At 54.9% G+C, this 18,336-nt stretch overlaps 3 protein-coding genes across 9 annotated transcripts in view; 1 reads left to right on the top strand and 2 right to left on the bottom strand.

Moving 5' to 3' along the window:
• The window catches only part of Slc6a9 (solute carrier family 6 member 9), a 36,858-nt gene extending 33,028 nt beyond the window's left edge, over window positions 1-3,830 (top strand). For all 5 annotated transcript variants that reach the window (XM_048450515.3, XM_048450514.3, XM_048450517.3 and 2 more), the window contains 2 exons: window positions 2,299-2,469; window positions 2,573-3,830. In XM_048450515.3, the coding sequence (XP_048306472.1) occupies window positions 2,299-2,469; window positions 2,573-2,767 (366 nt within the window). In that variant the 3' untranslated portion in view covers window positions 2,768-3,830. The remainder of the gene's footprint in view (window positions 1-2,298; window positions 2,470-2,572) is intronic.
• Ccdc24 (coiled-coil domain containing 24) lies at window positions 3,785-7,679 on the bottom strand. The gene is made up of 8 exons (XM_048450524.3): window positions 7,264-7,679; window positions 6,859-7,034; window positions 6,621-6,737; window positions 5,472-5,597; window positions 5,009-5,063; window positions 4,605-4,674; window positions 4,421-4,499; window positions 3,785-4,342 (listed from the first exon to the last, which is right to left on the bottom strand). Exons 1-8 carry the CDS (start codon window positions 7,387-7,389, stop codon window positions 4,144-4,146), a joined length of 948 nt encoding a protein of 315 aa, XP_048306481.2. The 5' UTR covers window positions 7,390-7,679; the 3' UTR covers window positions 3,785-4,143.
• Window positions 7,680-8,008: 329 nt separating this feature from the next.
• B4galt2 (beta-1,4-galactosyltransferase 2) lies at window positions 8,009-18,240 on the bottom strand. 3 transcript variants are annotated; one of them, XM_048450523.3, is made up of 8 exons: window positions 17,996-18,240; window positions 16,581-16,624; window positions 16,113-16,468; window positions 15,665-15,900; window positions 11,989-12,179; window positions 11,649-11,771; window positions 11,433-11,537; window positions 8,009-8,875 (listed from the first exon to the last, which is right to left on the bottom strand). In XM_048450523.3, the coding sequence occupies exons 3-8, from the start codon at window positions 16,414-16,416 to the stop codon at window positions 8,725-8,727; spliced, it is 1,110 nt and encodes a 369-aa protein (XP_048306480.1). In that variant the 5' UTR covers window positions 16,417-16,468; window positions 16,581-16,624; window positions 17,996-18,240; the 3' UTR covers window positions 8,009-8,724. The 3 variants fall into 3 exon arrangements, with proteins under 3 accessions (XP_048306480.1, XP_048306477.1, XP_048306479.1); XM_048450520.3 differs by lacking the exon at window positions 16,581-16,624 and having other exon boundaries at window positions 17,996-18,191; XM_048450522.3 differs by lacking the exon at window positions 16,581-16,624 and having other exon boundaries at window positions 17,887-18,037.
• Window positions 18,241-18,336: the final 96 nt, after the last annotated feature.

Below are 18,336 nucleotides of genomic sequence, written 5' to 3'. Positions count from 1 at the left end.
AAGCCGAAACTCAAGCTCAGAACTGCGACAGCTTCAGCAGCATAGCCTCACTCCCTGGCATGGCTGCCCTAGGGGCCTCAGGAGTCGCTGATATTGGTGTGGCTTCTGTCTACCTTACTGCTCTTATCTTAGACCCTCATGGAGACCGCTCCCAAGCAGGGAGATAGATGGCAGATACATGGGAATGTGGCAGCATCCCTGGGCATCCCTGGGCATCCCAGGACCTGTTGGTGCAGGGCTAGGAGTTGGGTCAGCTCTGGGCCTCCAAGGCTGGGAATTTGCGTGGCTTTGGAGAGAGCATCCCCATTTCCAAGCACATTCATCAGAGTGCTACACTGGTAGTCGGGCTCCCTTCCTTCAGTCTGTTTACGTTAACTCCTGCAGTATCTCTTTAGTTAACATTGCTATCTCCACCCTACGGCTATGGAAACTGAGGCACAGGGATATTAAATAGGCCCACTGCCACACACTTACTTAATGAGGACAAGAACCCTGATGCAGACTAAACCATGCTATGGGAAGAATGGCCTGGGGGCTAAAACTTGACTCATTTTGCTGCTTGTTTGAGGTGAGATGGGGAGGGGTTGAAAGCATGGTAGTCACTATATAAGAGGGTCAGAGGGCTCACTCGGTGGCAAGGCACTGCCCAGAGGTACCTGTGGCCTCCGCAATTCCTCAGAATCATGGACAGCTAGGTATCAGACTTCCACACTGGCTCATGTTTCTGAAAAGAGGCCCCTGGAGGACTGAGGCCTCCACCACATGGGGTGTAGGATGTTCCTGAGCTTGGCACAGGCTACAGTTTTGGCCATAGGCCCAGCACTGAAACAGGAGGAGCGGAAGTCTCCTTTCAAGGCTGAGAGGCCAGAGCAGCTAAAGGCACTGCCTAGCACCACACCCTCCCTCGGTGGGTGTGGCATTGGTCCCAGGCCCCACCCCTCCTATTACCTGGGGTCACCTTCCAAGGGTCTTGGCCTGGCTCTTGTGGGTCCTCTAGGACTAGAGATGGGGTGAAGTCGGTAGAGCCTGGAGAGCCAGCCTGGAGGGACCTTGGCGACAGGAAAACAGGCTGTGCAGACATATTCATGTTCTCTTTGGGGTTTTTATGTGTCCATGAGGCTTTTGACAAACCCTAGCCTTCCTTGAGTCCAATGAAGAAATTCATCCCCACTTACATCAGGCTGGTCAAGCCAGGTGTGGTGGCGCTCACCTTTAACCCTAGCCCCGGGGAGGCAAGAAGCAAAGGCGGGCAGATACCTGAATTTAAGGCCAGCCTGGTCTACACAGAGAGTAGAGACCCTGTCTCAAAATAAACTAACACACACACACCAGGCTCTGCTGGGTCAGGAAACTTGTATGCTCCCAGGAAGGATGCTCTAGGTTCAATGTGGACAGAGGGACTTGCGCTCCAGGATGCCTAAAAGCTAAGAGGCCTGTTGAGTCCTTCTGCAGGACCTTTTGGGTGTGGCCTATGAGCCACCTGGCCAAGTCTGTTTCTTTTAGATCCTTTGCTTGCAGCGGCCACGGACCTCACTTCTTGTCTCATTCACCTCTTTCCAAAGATTCTTTCTGGTCGGTCTACTACCTGACACTCAGCGTTTTAGCCTCTGGACACTCTAGGCTGAATGGCAGTTACCACAGCCATCGTGAGACGGGACCTGGCCTGGCCTGCTCCTCAACCCCTTCCTTAATCCCCCGCATCTCCTGATACAAATCAGCTCAAATAGATAAATGAGTCAGTGCAGGGCACCTTAGATCCGGAGTTAACGCAGTCCTAGGTGCAGGAAGCAGGGCGGCTCTGAGGAATGCAGAAGGGAAATGCCATGGAGAAGCCTTTTAGGAGGCAGAAAATCCAGAAAGGCTACCTGAAAGAGGTGACCTGGGCTCAGGGATGCTAAGGACAGGTCTGCAGAATGGCCGGAGGAGGTAGGAGATGCTGGGTGTGCAGAGGCAGGGATGCCATGAGGTGGCCAGCAAGATAACAGGTTGACTGGCAGAGTTGAAGCCTAAGGCCAGGAATTTGTCCTTATCTCAATAGACAGTACAGAGCCGAGAGAGAAAATGGCTGCTTTCCAAAGGTGGTAGCAGCTTACTTGTTCTCTGGCAAAAACACCTCTGTTACGGTACCTACATGCCCCAACCACGCCCCGCGCGGTGGGTTCCTCCTGCTTCTTTGGCTCAGGTGTTGACAAGTTGCCTATGCCCTGACCAGAACTGGAGGGGAAAGGTTACTGCTGGGAGGGGCTCTGGCCAGCCTCACACCGTCCCCACTTCTATCCCCACCTCCCCATCCTGCAGTTCATTCTTATCTTCACGGTGATCCAATACCGGCCAATCACCTACAACCACTACCAGTACCCGGGCTGGGCTGTGGCCATTGGTTTCCTCATGGCCTTGTCGTCCGTCATCTGCATCCCACTGTACGCGCTCTTCCAGCTCTGCCGCACAGATGGGGACACACTTCTTCAGGTGAGGAGTGCAGAGGGTTGGGCAGCCAGGCCGGGTGGAAACACTTTGGAGCCTAAGGGGTCTTCTCTTTTGACTCTCTTTTCGCTATGCCCCCTGCCTGCAGCGTTTGAAAAATGCCACAAAGCCAAGCAGAGACTGGGGCCCTGCCCTCCTGGAGCATCGGACTGGGCGCTATGCCCCCACCACAGCCCCTTCTCCTGAAGATGGGTTTGAGGTCCAGCCACTGCACCCGGACAAGGCCCAGATCCCCATCGTGGGCAGTAATGGCTCCAGCCGCCTCCAGGACTCCCGGATATGAGCACAGTTGTTGCAAGGGGAGAGGCCCCACCCAACCCTTGCTCCCACCACAGAGACTGGGGAGGCAGTGGACAGGTGTGACAGGAGACAGCTGCTGTCACCTTGGCCACCACTGCTAGTGCAGACGTTTGTGCTCACGTCCCCAGTGTTTACACGTCCTTTGGATGCCAAGACAGCAGTCGGGGGTGGGAAAGCCGTGGGAGGATTGCTGTGGGGGTGGGGGTGTCCAAAGCACTTTGGAAAAGGTCTCAGGCCAGGTCCCCAGCGGCCTGCCAGGCTTCACACAGCCTCTGATACCCTCCTACTCCGCCCTGAGCTGTTTGACCAGGGGATAAGAGGTTCTGGTTCCACACCCCACTTGTTGCCCTCCAGCCTCATGACCAGTGTTCCTGACCGCAGCCTCTGCCCAGGCAAACCTGTTTCTTCTTGCTTGGAACAAGGCAAGGGGCTACAGGCTCACAGTGTTACTTAGACTGTATCACCCAGCCCTGTTTATTTGTGTAATTATTTTTGTAAAAATGGTATCATCTGTGGTTGCCACCCCCGCTCCCCGGCCCCAGCCTTGGATCCAGTCTGTCTTCCAGGCCTGCCTACACCTCACTTGGCTGCTCCAGGGCCTCTGCCCTTTGTCCCAGCCGTGGTCGTCAGGCCCAGCTAGCCGAGGCTGTGACCCAGCAGCCTGCCCAAAGCACTTATGGAGGGAAAGAGAGGGGACTTCTCAGCAGGAAGTTTGAGCCTGGAGCCCTGGGGAAGGGGACCCTGCACGACATTCCCTTGTCCACCCTCCACCAGGTTGAAGGCCCAGTCTTCCCAGACGTGCTACCCCCGTTTAATGTGCCAAATGGCCCCAGTTCACGTGCCCGTCCCCCTCTGCAGTCAGAGCTCCTTCTCCCGATCCCTGCAGTGTCCATTTGTCCATCCTGTGATCTCTGCAGTGACAGCCCTGGCCAAGCCACCTCTAATCCTCTGTAGCAATAACGGTGTGCCACCCGCCACTGCCCGTTGTGCACCACTAGGGTTTTAAAGTCCATAGATTTTAATGAAATTTCTATTCCTGTCTCTGAGCTGCTGTTGTGCTTTGTCTGGGTCTCTTGGGGACAAAAGTCAGGCTGGGATGGGACCTCTGTTGGCCAAGCCTCTGTGGAGGCCTGCGTGGAGAAGGGCCAAAGGCTTTGATGGTTAGAACAGGTGTCCTGCCACTCGGTCCTAGATACTAGTGACCTGGGAAGGGGCGGGGCTGGGACCAGACTAACACACAGCTCAGCCGGGACTGAGTGAGCTCATCCAAGAATGAAGCAGAAGCTGGTAGAGCTATGGCAGCTGGAGGGAACAGCAGATGGGCGAGTTACAGCAGAAGCCTATTTTATGACCAGCCCTTCAGGTTGGAGCCTGGGGTGCCGCACTGGACACTGATGTGGAGGTTGGCTCTTCCCAATAGCTGTACCGAAGCTGTCTCCAGCGGTGGGTGACTGCCTGACCTTGAGGGTGGGGGCAGCGCTCCGAAGGAGGTGTAGGCATGTAGCCATGGAGACAAGGAAAGGGTCTGAAGCCCGGAATGGACCTCAAGGGCTTCTGCCTGCACAGGATAGGCAGCTGTGAGATGACCATGACCTGACCCTTCACACGACCCTGCCCGCCCTGTGTTTTCATGTACCTGTGCTTGGCAGAGACACAGGAAGGCCCCACAGAGACCTGTAGCTCCTGTTCCATGGCCTTCTTCTGTTCCTTTATCTCTGAGGAAGAGCAACAGCTGAGACAGGGCCTGGCTCTTCGAGAGAACGTACAGCATGGGGAAAGGTAGGGGCAGGGTATTCTGGGGGCTTGCTTGGGGTCCTTACCTGCCATTGTGGGCTCTAGGGTGGCCTTGTAGGGCTGGCAAGCCTGCATCTGCTCCGTTTCCAGACAGTGCTGTGGAGAAAGCTGGTTGAGGGACCCTGCCTAAAGGTAAGACTAAGAGCCCTAATGTAGGGCTCAGGCAAGACCATGCAGCCTTGCAGTCTGACCCTCATGAGTGCATAGCCACGCTTAGCAAGATGATAGCTGCACATGCAGTCCCTTGAGGGAGAGAGGAGGCAAGAGGCCCCGGGCTGTCCAGTGGGTTAGTCTAAAACTGTTGCCCATGGCCTCTGAAACACGAGAAATGGGTGTAGGACTCACACACCTTGACAAACATATGGTCCACAGACACACAGGTGTGATCCCTGCTAGACAGAATCTGGGGAAGGCTTAGGGCTGTGCTCACCTGCAGGTCAGAGATCTCTTTCTGCAGCATCTGACACTCCTTCTCCAGGAGGCTCCTAGACAGGAGCATGAACAGCCAGAACCAGTGAGGCAGGACCTCCCAGCTCAACCCATCACACAGCCCCAACCTCCAAAACTACCAGGAGCCACACTGTTCTGTGGATACTGCCTGGTCATAGCCTTCCAGCGCCCACCATTTCCAGTCACCTCACTATTTGCACCCCCGTGGGCACCATCCTCTTCTGTACCCTGGCACTGAGCCTCTGGTTCATCCTGCTTCCATGAGACCCCACATCACAGCCTTCTTGGGCTTAGGGCCCTGGCACGGGCGCGCACACACACACACACACACACACAGAGTCTACCTATCTGCACACCCCCTTCCAGGCAGTCCCAGCCCCTTAAGGTCCACCCCTGTCTTCTTGCCCCCAATCTCCACGCACTCCAGTGCTCCCAGGCCTCACCTCAGGTGCCTGACAACCTGGTCAATGTTAGACACATTCAGTTGGTCCTTGATGACACTGAGGTCCCTGTGACAGCTGCTGACAGGTGGAGTTAGCATCACCCCCTCCGTGTGGCTTATTCTAGTCCTTCAGGGAACAAATGCCACTTCTAGAGAATTTTGTTTTCCTTGTCCAGGCAACACAATGGAGTACAAACGATAGTTCCAGAGCCTAGGCTCGCACATGGCTTCTGCCACCTTCACCACGTGACCTCGGGGAAATTGTTTATCTTTCTGAGCTTTCTTTTTTTCATCTACAAACTGGGGACGATGCCCTGCTTACAGGATTGTAGGGGGATTTTAAACAAGAAATTGGAGCCAGGTGATGATGGCGCACGCCTTCTAGTCCCAGCACTCAGGAGGCAGAGAAGGGTGGATATCTGCGAGTTCGAGGCCAGCCTGGTCTAACAAGAGCTAGATCCAGGGACAGGCTCCAATGCTACAGAGAAATCCTGTCTCGAAACAAACAACCCCCACAAAAGAAACTAGTGCAGCCTACATACTTTATGAACATGAGCCCATTCATTTATTGCATTCTGTCCCCAGCTGAAAATGTCATTTGTCCCCTCCTTTCAGCCCTCTATGTATCTCTAGTCCAGTCCTTCTTCTTGTTCACTAAGCACGAGAAGAACTGCTCACCGGACATGGCCCCTGTCCTCTGTCTACAAAAACTCTCTCCTTTATTTGTTTGGCAACTGCTCCTCATACTCTAGAACCAGATTGAAGCAGTCATTTCTCCTAACAAGCTTTGCCTGCTCACTGGACATGGGCAGTGGGCCCGTGCTGGGCAGGTGTTCCCTCAACACCTCAGCCCTCATGTGCGGATCCCTGTCACAAGTGGCTAAGTGGTTATAAAAACATGTCCAAGTGCGGGAGTGGGGGAGCACGCCTGTAATCCCAGCACTCCAGAGGCAGAGGCGGGAGGATCTCTGTGAGTTGGAGGCCAGCCTGGTCTAGTTCCAGGACAGGCTCCAAAGCTACAGAGAAACCCTGTCTGGGGGGGAAAAAGTGTCCAGCCCCAGAATGAGAACTCTTCCACAGATCAGATGGACCAATTGGCAGGACCTTCTGCCTGGCAGGGGCAGAGCCTCCCTCTCTATCATCACTTTACCTGGGCTCGCTGGCTCTCATCCGGGATAGTTCCTGTTGTGTTGAGTCACACCTGGGCTCCTCCAAGGCAAAGCGAAGGACCCTGGGACTATACTGGGCCCACACCTGAGTCTGGTCCCTGAAAACGTGTGTATGAAGGGACCTCCTTTCAGGAAACCACAGGAAAAGGCCACACTGGCTCTTTGTCAAGGGTAGCCCATCTGATGTCCAGGCAAGGCGGCGGGGCCAGAGACTCCCACCTGCCCTCACAGACAGCCTTAAGGCGGAGGCCTTGGAGCAACTGTCGGAGTTCTTGGCGCATGATATCCCTCAGGAGGGGTGGTGGTGCCAGAAGGGAGGGAGAGTCAGACATGGGGTGGGATCCCGAGGCTTGAGAAGACCGAGACTCTTGGAGCAGTGCCTTTAGCATCGCCACCTGCAAGGAGAGCTGGGGCACCTTGCCACTGGGACAGAGGGGATGCATGTGTGTTGAGGGGGTGGGGATTGTCAGGGATGGGGGAGTTAAACGGGAGGGAAAGGGCAGCTAGTGAAAACAAGGTGTTAGGGGGTCACCAAATAGGGCTAGGAACCAAGTGGAGGCAGGAAATCACGTGAACTGTAGGGCAGGCCTGGAATATGACCCACACCCACCCACCGACTCCCACCTCCTCTCTCAACTCCAGGCTCAGGTCCACCGCTGCCTCCCCCAGAATCCTCTTCACTTCAGGCCGCTCCGGGAGTGGAACATGCTCCTCCACCAGCTCCCACAGGGCTGGGGAGTCCCGGGACATGGCCTGAGTACGTCGCGGTCCCCTGGTCAGACCTATGAGACGGACCTACCGCAGGTCAAGAGTGCTAGATTTCCTGGGAGACCGCTGGTTGCTCCGGGCCAGAGCCACGCCCACAGAGCCCTTCCCACTGACATCGAGGCCCCGCCTTGTTCTGCCTATGTCCCCACACTGGAAATGCTTGGCCTACTTCGGGCCGGCCGACCCTCCTGGGTCCGGGATCCTGACCACCTCTGGGGAAAACCAGGCTGTGGCAGCCGGGCCTTAGCCCCTTCCCTCCCAGGAGGCGGTCACCTGGGAAACCACCGAGCCCCAGGGTCGCTCGAGAGAGAGGCCCCGCCCTACCCACAGTAGCAGAGCCACAAGCTAGTCAGCTAACTCTTGAGCTTACACCTAGACATCTTTCTACCTCGGAAGTAGAACTGAGAAATTAGGTCCCGCTGGGTTCGTTATTTTCTTACTCCTACAAGCCTGAAGGCAGCATCAAGATAAACTTTCTCCCTAGAATAGTGGCCGTATAGGGGCTTGAACATTTATTAAGTCCCAAGATGGCCCTGGACAACGTCCCACAACGCAAACTGGCTTCCGGGAACCAGATCCCATTTGCAAACAGACATGGAGCTTCTCCATTAACGTTTTTTACTAAAGCACCCACACAAGTTTCTGTGCAACATATAAACATGGGCAGGCCCCCGGGCTCCTGCCTCCTCACTAAGGGAGGGAGGCCAGAACCATTGACTGATCCAAGCCCCACCTGTCCCCCATGCAAAGGCCAATCCCATGATCCCAGGAAACACAGCACCCCTTCTGGTCCCCTCCTGGGGGCACTCCTCAGTAGGTGGCTTACCAAAGCTTGCCCCTACAATGTTGAATGAAAAAGGTTTCCCCTCCCCTGGAAGCATGAGGGATCTCCAGATCTGAGAATCCCCCCAGGAAGAGACACTGCCCCCTAGTCAAACCTCCCACCTTTCTAGGCCCTAGGGGACTCAAGGGAGTGGGAAACTGAGGCACGGAGAGGTGGAGTGACCTAGCCCAGGCCACTCCGCGAGGCAGTGCAGGGGCTGGCCCAACCCTAACAGTGAGGAGGTTTGGGGGGGCAAGTAGGGCAGGAAGGATTGACCCCAGAGAGGGCCAGAAGAGGGGCTTGTCCAGAAGCCCCTCAAAGTGGGTTCTGAAACTTCGAGGTGCGGCTGGCTGTCTATTAAGACCCTCAGAAAACAGCTCACAGTCTCAGTCTTGGGGACGCCCCCAGAGCTGCTGCCAGCCAGGCTGTAGGTCAGTCCTCTGGCAGGCAACCCTCCACATCAGAAGGGCATGGAGGGCTTTTGTCCATTAGTGTCAGCCTTGATTGAGCCATGACATGGGTCGTCCAATGTCCACTGTGATGTTGGTGAAGAGTGGTTGCCGAGACACTTCCAAGACGCGGTACCGCACTGATCCAATGCCATCCCACTTCATGCTCATCTTTGTGTTCTGAATCTTACTAAACCTAGAAAGGGAGATGAGTTCAGATCAAGGCTAACAGTCTCTGCGCAATCTTGAATCTCTGGAGCCACGGCACAGGTCATTCTCTTCCTTGAGGGACAACTTGACAGAAGGCCACTGCTCTAACATCTGCTCTCCAAATGAAGACCTCACTCCCTTTGGTTGGCAAGTGGAACTACAATATTCTCACAGGTTCCCATTCAGACCTTGACCATATATATATATATATATATATATATATATATATATATATATATATATAATGTTTATCATTATGGGGCCATGTGTGTGGAGGGAACTTGGGCCTTTCCTTCCCCCATACATGGTTCTGGGGACTCCAGATTACCCAGGAGGCACCTTTCCGCACTGAGCTATCTTGCTGGCCTGACTGTGATATCGGAGGCATCCCCATGCACCTCCACTGCAGTACACTTCCCACGTGCGACAGGCCATCTTTACTCTCTCTCCTAACCCCTGCCATCTGTTCTGTCTCTCTTCCACATTCCACCATTGCTCCTTCCACACCCGCTCCTCTCGGCCAGACTGCACTCTGAGCACCAGGGACACAGCTATGGACGGGACATGCACGGGCCTTCCTCTCACAGCAGGTTTGCTTCACTAAGGGAGGCAGACACTGGCAAAGGAAACACCAGAGAGCTAAGGGAGAAGAGCGTGACACTAAAGCTGAAAGCAGGGGAGGGGGAAGAGCATTTTACGCAGGGACCAGAGCATACCACAAAGAGAAAACAGAGGAAGACTAGCTTGTCGGTTAGAGCATGTATGGGCAGGACTCTGTAAGTCATAATAAGCACTTCATATCCTGTGGCAAGAAGACACCAAGGGATTCTTAACCCAGTTTTGAGAGAAAGGTGGGATGGACTATGGGAAGGCAAAGAGGCAGGAAAACCTTTGCAGTCGTCAGGGCAGGATCACAGCGACCAGACTACGGTAAACGTGGAGAAGGAGTAAAGCAGACGGGCTCAAGTGCTTTGGGGATGGCACTGACACGCTCTACTGATGATCTGAGCATGCTGGGTGGGGAAGGAATCCTGGAGAACTCTTGAGTTTCAGGCAAAGGGTATTAGAGCCACCATTCAGACTTCCATAGTGCAGAAATTTCATGCTGTCTGGCCATAGCCATACCCAAGCAGGCATCACTAATTGATGACCAGCTAATTCTGCAGAGAGATCCAAGCTCCTGGCATTTATCTGCCTGTCATCCCTTCTCTGCTGACCATGGTTTCATCTGAACTGCATGCTTTTCTATTGGCTCCCTGGACTCCTTGGCAGAGGGCGGAGTGTCTCGTGCTTCTGCCAAATTCCAGCCCCAAGTCAGTCCATAATCCATCTCTCCATTCCTATAGTCTTGAGTTCAGAGCAAAAAAGTCGGGGGATACAGAAGTCCCAATGGTCCTTCCCCTGCCCTGTCCTCTCTAGTTTTATGAATTCCTTTCATGAATTCAGGCCTGATCAATTCTCCCTAGGTCTACCCAACAGCTAGACCATTCCTTCACCTTCCTTGAGCTCAAAAAATAAGCCTCCCAAATAAATTCAATGGTGTCTCTCCCTGTTCAGGAACTTTCTAGGACTCTCAGAGAACTCTGGGAAAAAAGTTAAACCTCTCTGGGTACTCAGCTACACAGCACTGATGCCCCTACTGTGGCTGCTGCCTTCAGCCGTGTAACCAGATGGCTTTCAGGTTTCGGTATATGCCCCACATACTCACACTCAACTCTTACAAAGATAAGTCCCTACACCCACTCTGGCCTTCTCCATCAGCCAGGCAAACAGTGAGGGTGAATATACACCCAAGAGAATGTGAAGCAGATTTCAGTGAATGAGGACCTTTTCAAGCCCCACTTAGAGTCCCACTACCTCATGCCTTTCCCTGGCTTCCGTGACCTGTGGCATAACTATTTTCCTTGCCTAGTGTGACCCTCATAAGGGAGAGTAGGACAGGGGCTAGATGTGACTCTAGAAGGCTTGGCAGCACTCAGAGATTGTCTGGAAGCTCAAGGAGTCTTGGCCTATATTTCACATGCCTGTCAGACCTTTCCTCGTCAGTCACAAACATCTAATGTGGGTATCTCAACCCTAGCAGGAGTCGGCTGCTGCGAGTGGTTGACATTATCTCAACTCTCCCTCTGCTCGGCTTATGTACCTTTGTTGGGTTCCAAGGGTCTATGGCCAGCACCCGCCATCTGTCATCTTATCTGCTCTGACAGGGTCAGTACAAGCAGGGTCATTCAAGGTACATAAGTGAGCTATTTGAGAGAACTAATGGAAATGCAGTCTATGCAATGACAACCCAAGCTGGAATTTACCTTCTAGTCACCTCCAGGAACCAACCCAGGAGGGCCAGGAGTCACCTTTAGAGGTCAAGGGTCAGGAGCATTAGGGTCATCTCTAGGGATCAGTTGCCTCTATCAGGCACTTCTCATGGGCCAAGGATGCTCAGAGCTTCCTTTATGGGGTTGGAGATCAGAGGCATTTGGGATACTGGGATGTTACCTCTAGGGATCAAGGGGACAGGGGCCCGGGGTCAGGGATGCTGGGGTCACCTCTGAGGGTTGGGCTCGTTGTGTTTGTCCCGGTCGTGCTTGATCATGCGGTAGCGGCCTATCCGGACATCTGGGCGTGAGATCTTCATCCCAGTCAGGGAGATCCTAGGAGGGGCGACAGGCAGACTGAACAGGCACCAGGGAAGGTAAGGAGCCCCGCCCAGCCTGTGACTCCTCACTCCCTGACCCAGTCTCCTCTGTCCCATCTCTACTCACCGGTTGAAGATGTCGTCATCCTCACCGCCCCAGCCCCAGTACTCGTTGGGAAAGCCGTTGATCCTCAGAAACTGGGCCTTACTCAGGCCTGACACACCTCCAAAGTAGCTAGCATAGGGCAGCCTATGACACGGGAGAGCAGATGTTAGGGTCACCAGCGAGTCAAGATGCAGGATCACAGATGGTGAGTGGGGAGAACGCATAACTAGGACCCAGGGAAGAGCTACATTACATAGAAGGATCTGAACCGGGGCCAGAGGCTAGGGGGACATGAAGCTGGGACTACGGGCCTGGGTCAAGTGGGGGTGGGTAGGTCGGAGTCTTGCTAAGTAAGTCTCACCGGAAGCCAAACTTGTCCATGGCAATGGCAAAGTGGCGGGGCTGGTCACCACAACGGTACAGATTGCGGTCATCCATAGGGACCAGGTCCACATCACTGAAGATGAAGCAGTCATAGGTAGCATCCTCCTTCAGGGCCTCTAGGAAGCCTACGTTGAGCAGCTTGGCCCGGTTGAAGGTCTCCTCACCATGCTGGTGGGGAGGTGGGTGGATGGACACAGATCAGCTTTGGGTCTGTGACCAGCAGGTACCTGCCACTCTGTTTCCAGCTTGATCCCAGGGACCCACATAATTGTCCCCCACCCTCCCGACTCCCTCAGACTCTTAGGTTGATCCCCCATTCAGAGACCTTTACAGTTTGGCTCCAATTTGGTATTGCTGGATTCTGTGGTCCAACCATATTATATTCCTTAGGCACCACAGAAGAACATGGTGGACTTTTCTGTTATGAAGCACTGGGGTTGGTTAGCACTTCCCCCTTTTTAGAATGCTTTGCTTTAGTGGTCAAATTCATGCCTGCAAAGGCTGACTTCTGCTTAGACCTCCAGGCCCCAGTACAATGCCCCCTCCTCTCTAGGCTTCGTTTACACCGGTGTCTACTGAACCACTATGCGGAGTGTTTATCTCATCCATTCATTCAAACACGCCCCATGACTTTCTCCATTGTGCCAGATGAGCCTCCTATGTGCCATGGAGAGTCTACAGATGAGAAGCTCCGGTCTACCTCCCTACTGAGCTTACCGTCACATGAGACATAATGTGACCCCCTAAATGACCAGCGTGGCCCATTTCAATTCACTTCCAACTCCCTGGACAGCCTCTGAGACAACATGGGACCGCGCTGGATGATCTTGTGTTCCCAACAGAAAAAGACAAGCAACATGCTACAGGCAGTCACACCTCTGTGAGCGGGGGACCCAAAGATATAGGACTGCTGGGTCTCTGGCTATACAAGATCAGGCGACCCTGGACAGAGAGCGGTGGATTTGACAAGAACTGGCCCCGCGGCCTCTGCTACAACCCATGCTTACGACAGAAGCCTCTGGAATTGGCATCTGTGAGTGGGTGCCTCAGTAGGAAAGGAGAAACAGTGGCTTCTCCCGGACAGGACAAACCTGCTAGGCAGGAGCCGCTCCTTGAAGACCAGGCCACCTGCTCACCGCCTTCCCGTCCTTTCCACATCTCCTCTACCGGCCCTAGTAGGACGCTTTTCTCCCAGCTTATCAATGTTCTTCCAGCCTCTCTCACCAGCTAGGAGCCCTCGATCTTCCCCACACGGCTCATAAACACGCTCAGTTCTCTCTCTAGGGAGGAAAACACCTTCCGCCTGCCATCACCCTACCCTTTGCCTTCTCTTCTCAGCAGAGATGTTTTTTAAGCGCTGTCTCCAATTAGTTATTTTGTCAAATCTGATTCCTCCTTCAGCCCACTGCAATCTGCTTCCGCCCCCACCATGCCCCTGAAATGGCTCTCACTGGGCCCACCTTGTTGCTAAATCCACTGGACGGACGCACTTGGTCCACATCCCTCTCTCTCCCCCGCACTACTCACACAGCTGCCATGCTTCCTTCCTGACACTGACTGCTGGGCTTCCAGGACATCCACTCTCCAGGGTCTCCTGACATTCTCTGGTCCATCTTCTGGGCCTCCGTAGCTGCCCTTTTTTCCCCATCTAACCCTTGATGATGCCCTGCCCACCCCACCCCCTAACATTCCACGCTCTGTAGTTATGACAGAGGTGGGTTTTAAGAACCTTCTAGCTGGTGAGATGGCTCAGCAGGTACAGTAATTCCTGAATAAGTCTGGTGACCTGGGTTTGATCCCCAGTACCTTCACAAAGTTATTCTCTGACCTCCAAAAGCGTTCTATGGCCATGCACATGTGCACACACACACACACACACACACACACACACACACACACACGCACACACTCACACTAAAACTAAACCATCTCTACATTATGGACTAGTGGTAGTTCAGTTAGTAAGGCATTTGCTGCACACACCTGACAACTGAATTTGATCTACAAAACCTCCAGCCCCAAATCAATGTCAGAGGGGGGAGCGGAGAGGAGAAAACTAATCCACAAAGTTGTCCTCTGACTTCCACATAGGTGCCATGGCTTGATACACACAAATATTACACAATTAAAAAAAAAAGAATCAGGCACATGCCTTTAATCCCAGCACGCAGGAGGCAGAGGCAGGCAGATCTCAGAGAGTTCGAGGCCAGCCTGGTCTACAAAGTGAGTTCCAGGACAGCCAGGACTATCACACAGAGAAACCCTGTGTTGAAAAACAAAAGCAAAGAGCTGGACAGTGGTGGCTAACGCCTTTAATTCCAGGATTCAGGAGGCAGAGCCTGGTCTACATAATGAGTTAGTTGAGTTAGAGGACAGCCAGGGATACAGAAGTGAAAAACAAAACAAAACCAAGTCTGCCTACTAGTGTTTCCATATCCTAGTCTCCTTCAGAGACCCGCTCCTAGGTACAGACACACACTCTGACTGTCTGCACAATGTCCCTCCTCTACCTCCCCACAGGCTCTCAACACTCCAGGCAAGGCAGCATCCCCAGTCCCTCACCTCCAGATATGACCTAGTTCTCATGGGATGTTCTCCCATCCCACTCACAGGTGTGGCTACGAACACAGCAAAGACTAAATCCCTCGCTTTGTTTTGACATCTTTCTCTCTACTGTTTTACAGTGATGTCTCCCTTTCACCCCATAGACTGCCCCGCCCATAAGCACTTCCACCATCTTTTCTGGCGCCTGTAATTGCTTCCTAATTGGTCACATGGCTTCTAGGCCTCTCCTCCCTCCATTCTTCACACGTAATCACAGCAACATACACAGGTTACCCCCACTTCAAACAACGCTGCCCCACCAGTTCAGGCTAGAGGTCACTGCTAAACTTAGCTCTCAAGTTCTTGATGTGCCCCCCCCCCCAACTAGCCCTCTAGCTAACCTTTGCTACCCAGCCTGTATGTTAGACTCCACCCCTCATCCACTAGTTCCTAAACACAAGAGATGAGTTCTCTTGCTAAGCCCTGGGCTTCCAGGCCCCTCTTCTTAGGAGCTTCACCTTCTCTCGCTATTACCTGTTCATCTCTGACAACTGCATGGCTGACCCAGGCTTCTGTGTGTTCCCACCGGCCTCACTTCAGTTCCAACCATGTACCCTCCTCCTCATCAGGTCCTCTCTGAGACCCAGTGCCACTTCTAGCCAGAGCCTACATGCTATACTTAAGGTTTCGGACTTCATGTGTTTTTCAGGGTTCCAACTCTCCTCTTCAAGGCTCTTGACATTGCCTCCTAGTTGGTGCACACGAGGCCTCTGCCACCTTGGTTTTGACATCTCTTTTTCTCTCTACCATACAGTGACATCCCAAAGAGATGCCAAAACAAGCTATGTACACACCACAAGAGTACATGCCAGCATTTATATGCTCACATTCCCTTCCACACACACAAACCTCCTGCATTTACTGACAGACATGTACCCCCATATCCATGTAGACTCACACAACCATCAACAGCCCAGGGCACAGACTTCTCCAGCCTCGTATGTGCACCAACAGGCACATGGCCCCCCATATGCCCGAGCAGGCACACCCACAGACGCATGAGAGTTTCCTGAAGGCTAGTGCTCAGCCAAGGACCACAGTGCACGCACCTGGTTGATGACATAAATACCGTAGCGGAGCCGCTGCCGCCTCAACATGGGGTGCAGATAGTGGAGCCAATAGCGCAGGTGGTGCTCCCGGTGTCTAAAGGGGATGATGACTGCCACCGTTTGGGCTGGGGTGCAGTCAGGTGGTGTATAGCGGCCTCCCAGGAGCACGCCTGGGTTCTCCCTCTGCACCCGCTCCAGAGGCATGGGTGAGGTGAACTCGATGACCACTCGGCCCACTGCAGGCAGGACAGTGTCAAGAGTCAGGGCCTTTGCCAGAATCCAGGGACACCAGCCACCTGGGAGTGGGCAACAGAGCCCCTGGAATAGCCCTCCATCAATAGATCTGGAGCCTCGATGCCCCCATGGTTCTGCGCTCCAGCTCCCTAGGCACACTGGTAGGGTCCTCTTCCCACCCCTACAACAGGTAGGCCCTACTCTACAGGCTCACCAAGACCAGGTGGCACGTCAGGACAGGGTGGAATGACTGGAGCTGTGGGGCCAGGTCGGGCACTGGGCACTTCAGGAAGCCCAGAACTAGCGGCAGTGGCATTGGGCCGAGAGCAGTTGGTGCTGCTGCTGGCTGCAGGGTAGAGGGCATGGGCTGGGCTTCGGGTACTGAAGCGGCTGAAAAAGGCCAGGTGCTGGGCGTAGACGTCAAAGTAGAGGATGACAGCCACAAGGAAGTGCAGCAGGCAGAGAAGGAGCACTGCCTTGCAGACCCGCTCCAGCGTCCCCCCCAGCAGTCTGCTCATCCCGCAGGTGGCCAACGGCCTGCCCAATGGGCCCAAGCATCTGGCTGCCAGCCTGAACAGGGGGAGAGAAACAGATCCCACAGGTCAGGGCAGGACAGGACAGGTAATGCTACCCACCTGCTTCCTACTTGGTGGCTCATTTACAGACCCCTATCCTCACTTACCTTTCGTAAACACCTTGAAACTCATGGACTTGTTTGTATTCTACCTGCGAACACACCGACAGCCGCTGGCAACTCGTTTTCGGCCATCCAAGACACACCCGACACTAAGTCACCCAGACATACACTTCAATCCTCACTGTACACCTACACATGCGTACGCACAGCGGCATACACAGGTGAGCTTGATTACCCGGGACTGCATCTCAGCACTGCGGCTCCACCTGCACCCCAGAGTCCAGAGATAGACTCCTCAACCCAGGACACATGGCTTAGGGAATGGTTCACTTCCCGAGTGCCTATCACGTAGGAATGTTCCTACTTCACACTATGGCTTCATTTAGTCCTCCCAAGGGTCCTGATGGGGAAATTATTCAGACCCATGGCATTTTGAGGCATTCAGGTGCCAACAGCAAGCAGGCCTGACCAACCAAGACCAGGCTGAGAAGGGCCTGCAGCATCCAGGGGACCCCAGATGGAGAGGATGTCTAAAAGGATCCTTCCCACTGGAACAAGCGTGAAGGTACCGTGCAGGGCTAGCCACAGATAGTCCTCACCTCAATCTTAGGCTGGCTCTGGAGCCTGAGCAGCAAAGCTAGTTCTGATTCCTGAAATGGACTATGCTTGGCCCTGGAGGAGCAAAGTTTCTAGGATGGCAGAGGTGGACAGGGGTGGAGGTGGTGGTGGTGGGGTGTCTGTCTTGCTTGGGTCAGAACTTCGTTGTACTTTCGAAAGGTCAACAAACACTCAAACACTTCTGGCACCGCTTCTGAGAGCAGGATATCTCAAACACAGAGTCACAGACAGCTTTAGTACCAGCAGTAAGCACCCACACTCTAAGGGACACACAGAGACCCACATATAGAGCCAGACACACTTGGGGTGACAGTAACCTACAAGCCACATACATCAACAAACCGCGGCTCCCAGACAAGCTTAGCCATACACCATACACCCGGACCCACGTGCAAGTATTCCCACCTCTCCCTCCAGGGCAGGGGCTCTGGGTCGGGCTAGCCACCAGTCTAAGGGGTGCGTCTGGGCGGGGCTGGGAGGCTGAACACGTGGAACCCCGGGACGGGGGAGGCAGCAGAGGACAGGTGGGTGTGGAGCCCTGGGGAGGGGTGCATGCAGTGGGAGATGTGGATGTGGGGTCGGGGGCCGAGAGCCTCCGCCAGACACAAGGCCGGGGCGAGCGAGGACAATGAGGGAGGCCGGCTGGGGGCGGACGCAGGAGCCCAGGAGGCTAGCGGGATGGGGGTAGGGTGGGGTGCAGCCAGGCCAGGGGCAGCGCCGGCGCCTCGCTCACCGGGTCCTGGGCTGGGATCTGGGGCGGCGCGCGGGTGTCTCCCTAGTGGGGCTGGGTCTGGAATGTCGGGGCCCTGGGCTGGGGGCCGCGCGCGCCCTCCTCCTCTCACCCAGCGCTCGGGGCTCAGCAGGGGGCGCCGCTCCAGCTCGGGTAGGGATACCGGCTCCGGCAGCTGCGGACGGCTCCGTCCCCCATGGCCCGGCCCCACCGCCCGGTCAGCGGTCCCCGCGGCCCCCGGGCCACCTCCCGCCGCCGCCGCCGCGGGCCATGGAGCCGAGCCGCCCCGGGAGGCAGGGCGGGGCCGGGCAGACCCACGGACCGGCGGACCGACGGACCACTGCGCTGCCGCCTCCCTCCCGCGCTACGGCTCCTCGGAGGGGCAGGCCAGGCCGGCGCGCCCGCGCGCGCGCCCCCGCCTCCAGCGCGCCCGCACGCGCCGCGCGCCGCTCC

Source organism: Myodes glareolus, chromosome 3 (genome assembly GCF_982192425.1).
Source record: "Myodes glareolus chromosome 3, mMyoGla1.1, whole genome shotgun sequence".
NCBI classification, from domain to species: domain Eukaryota; kingdom Metazoa; phylum Chordata; class Mammalia; order Rodentia; family Cricetidae; genus Myodes; species Myodes glareolus.
The sequence above is the reverse complement of the archived record's forward strand: the minus strand, read 5'-3'. Positions and strand labels throughout refer to the sequence as shown.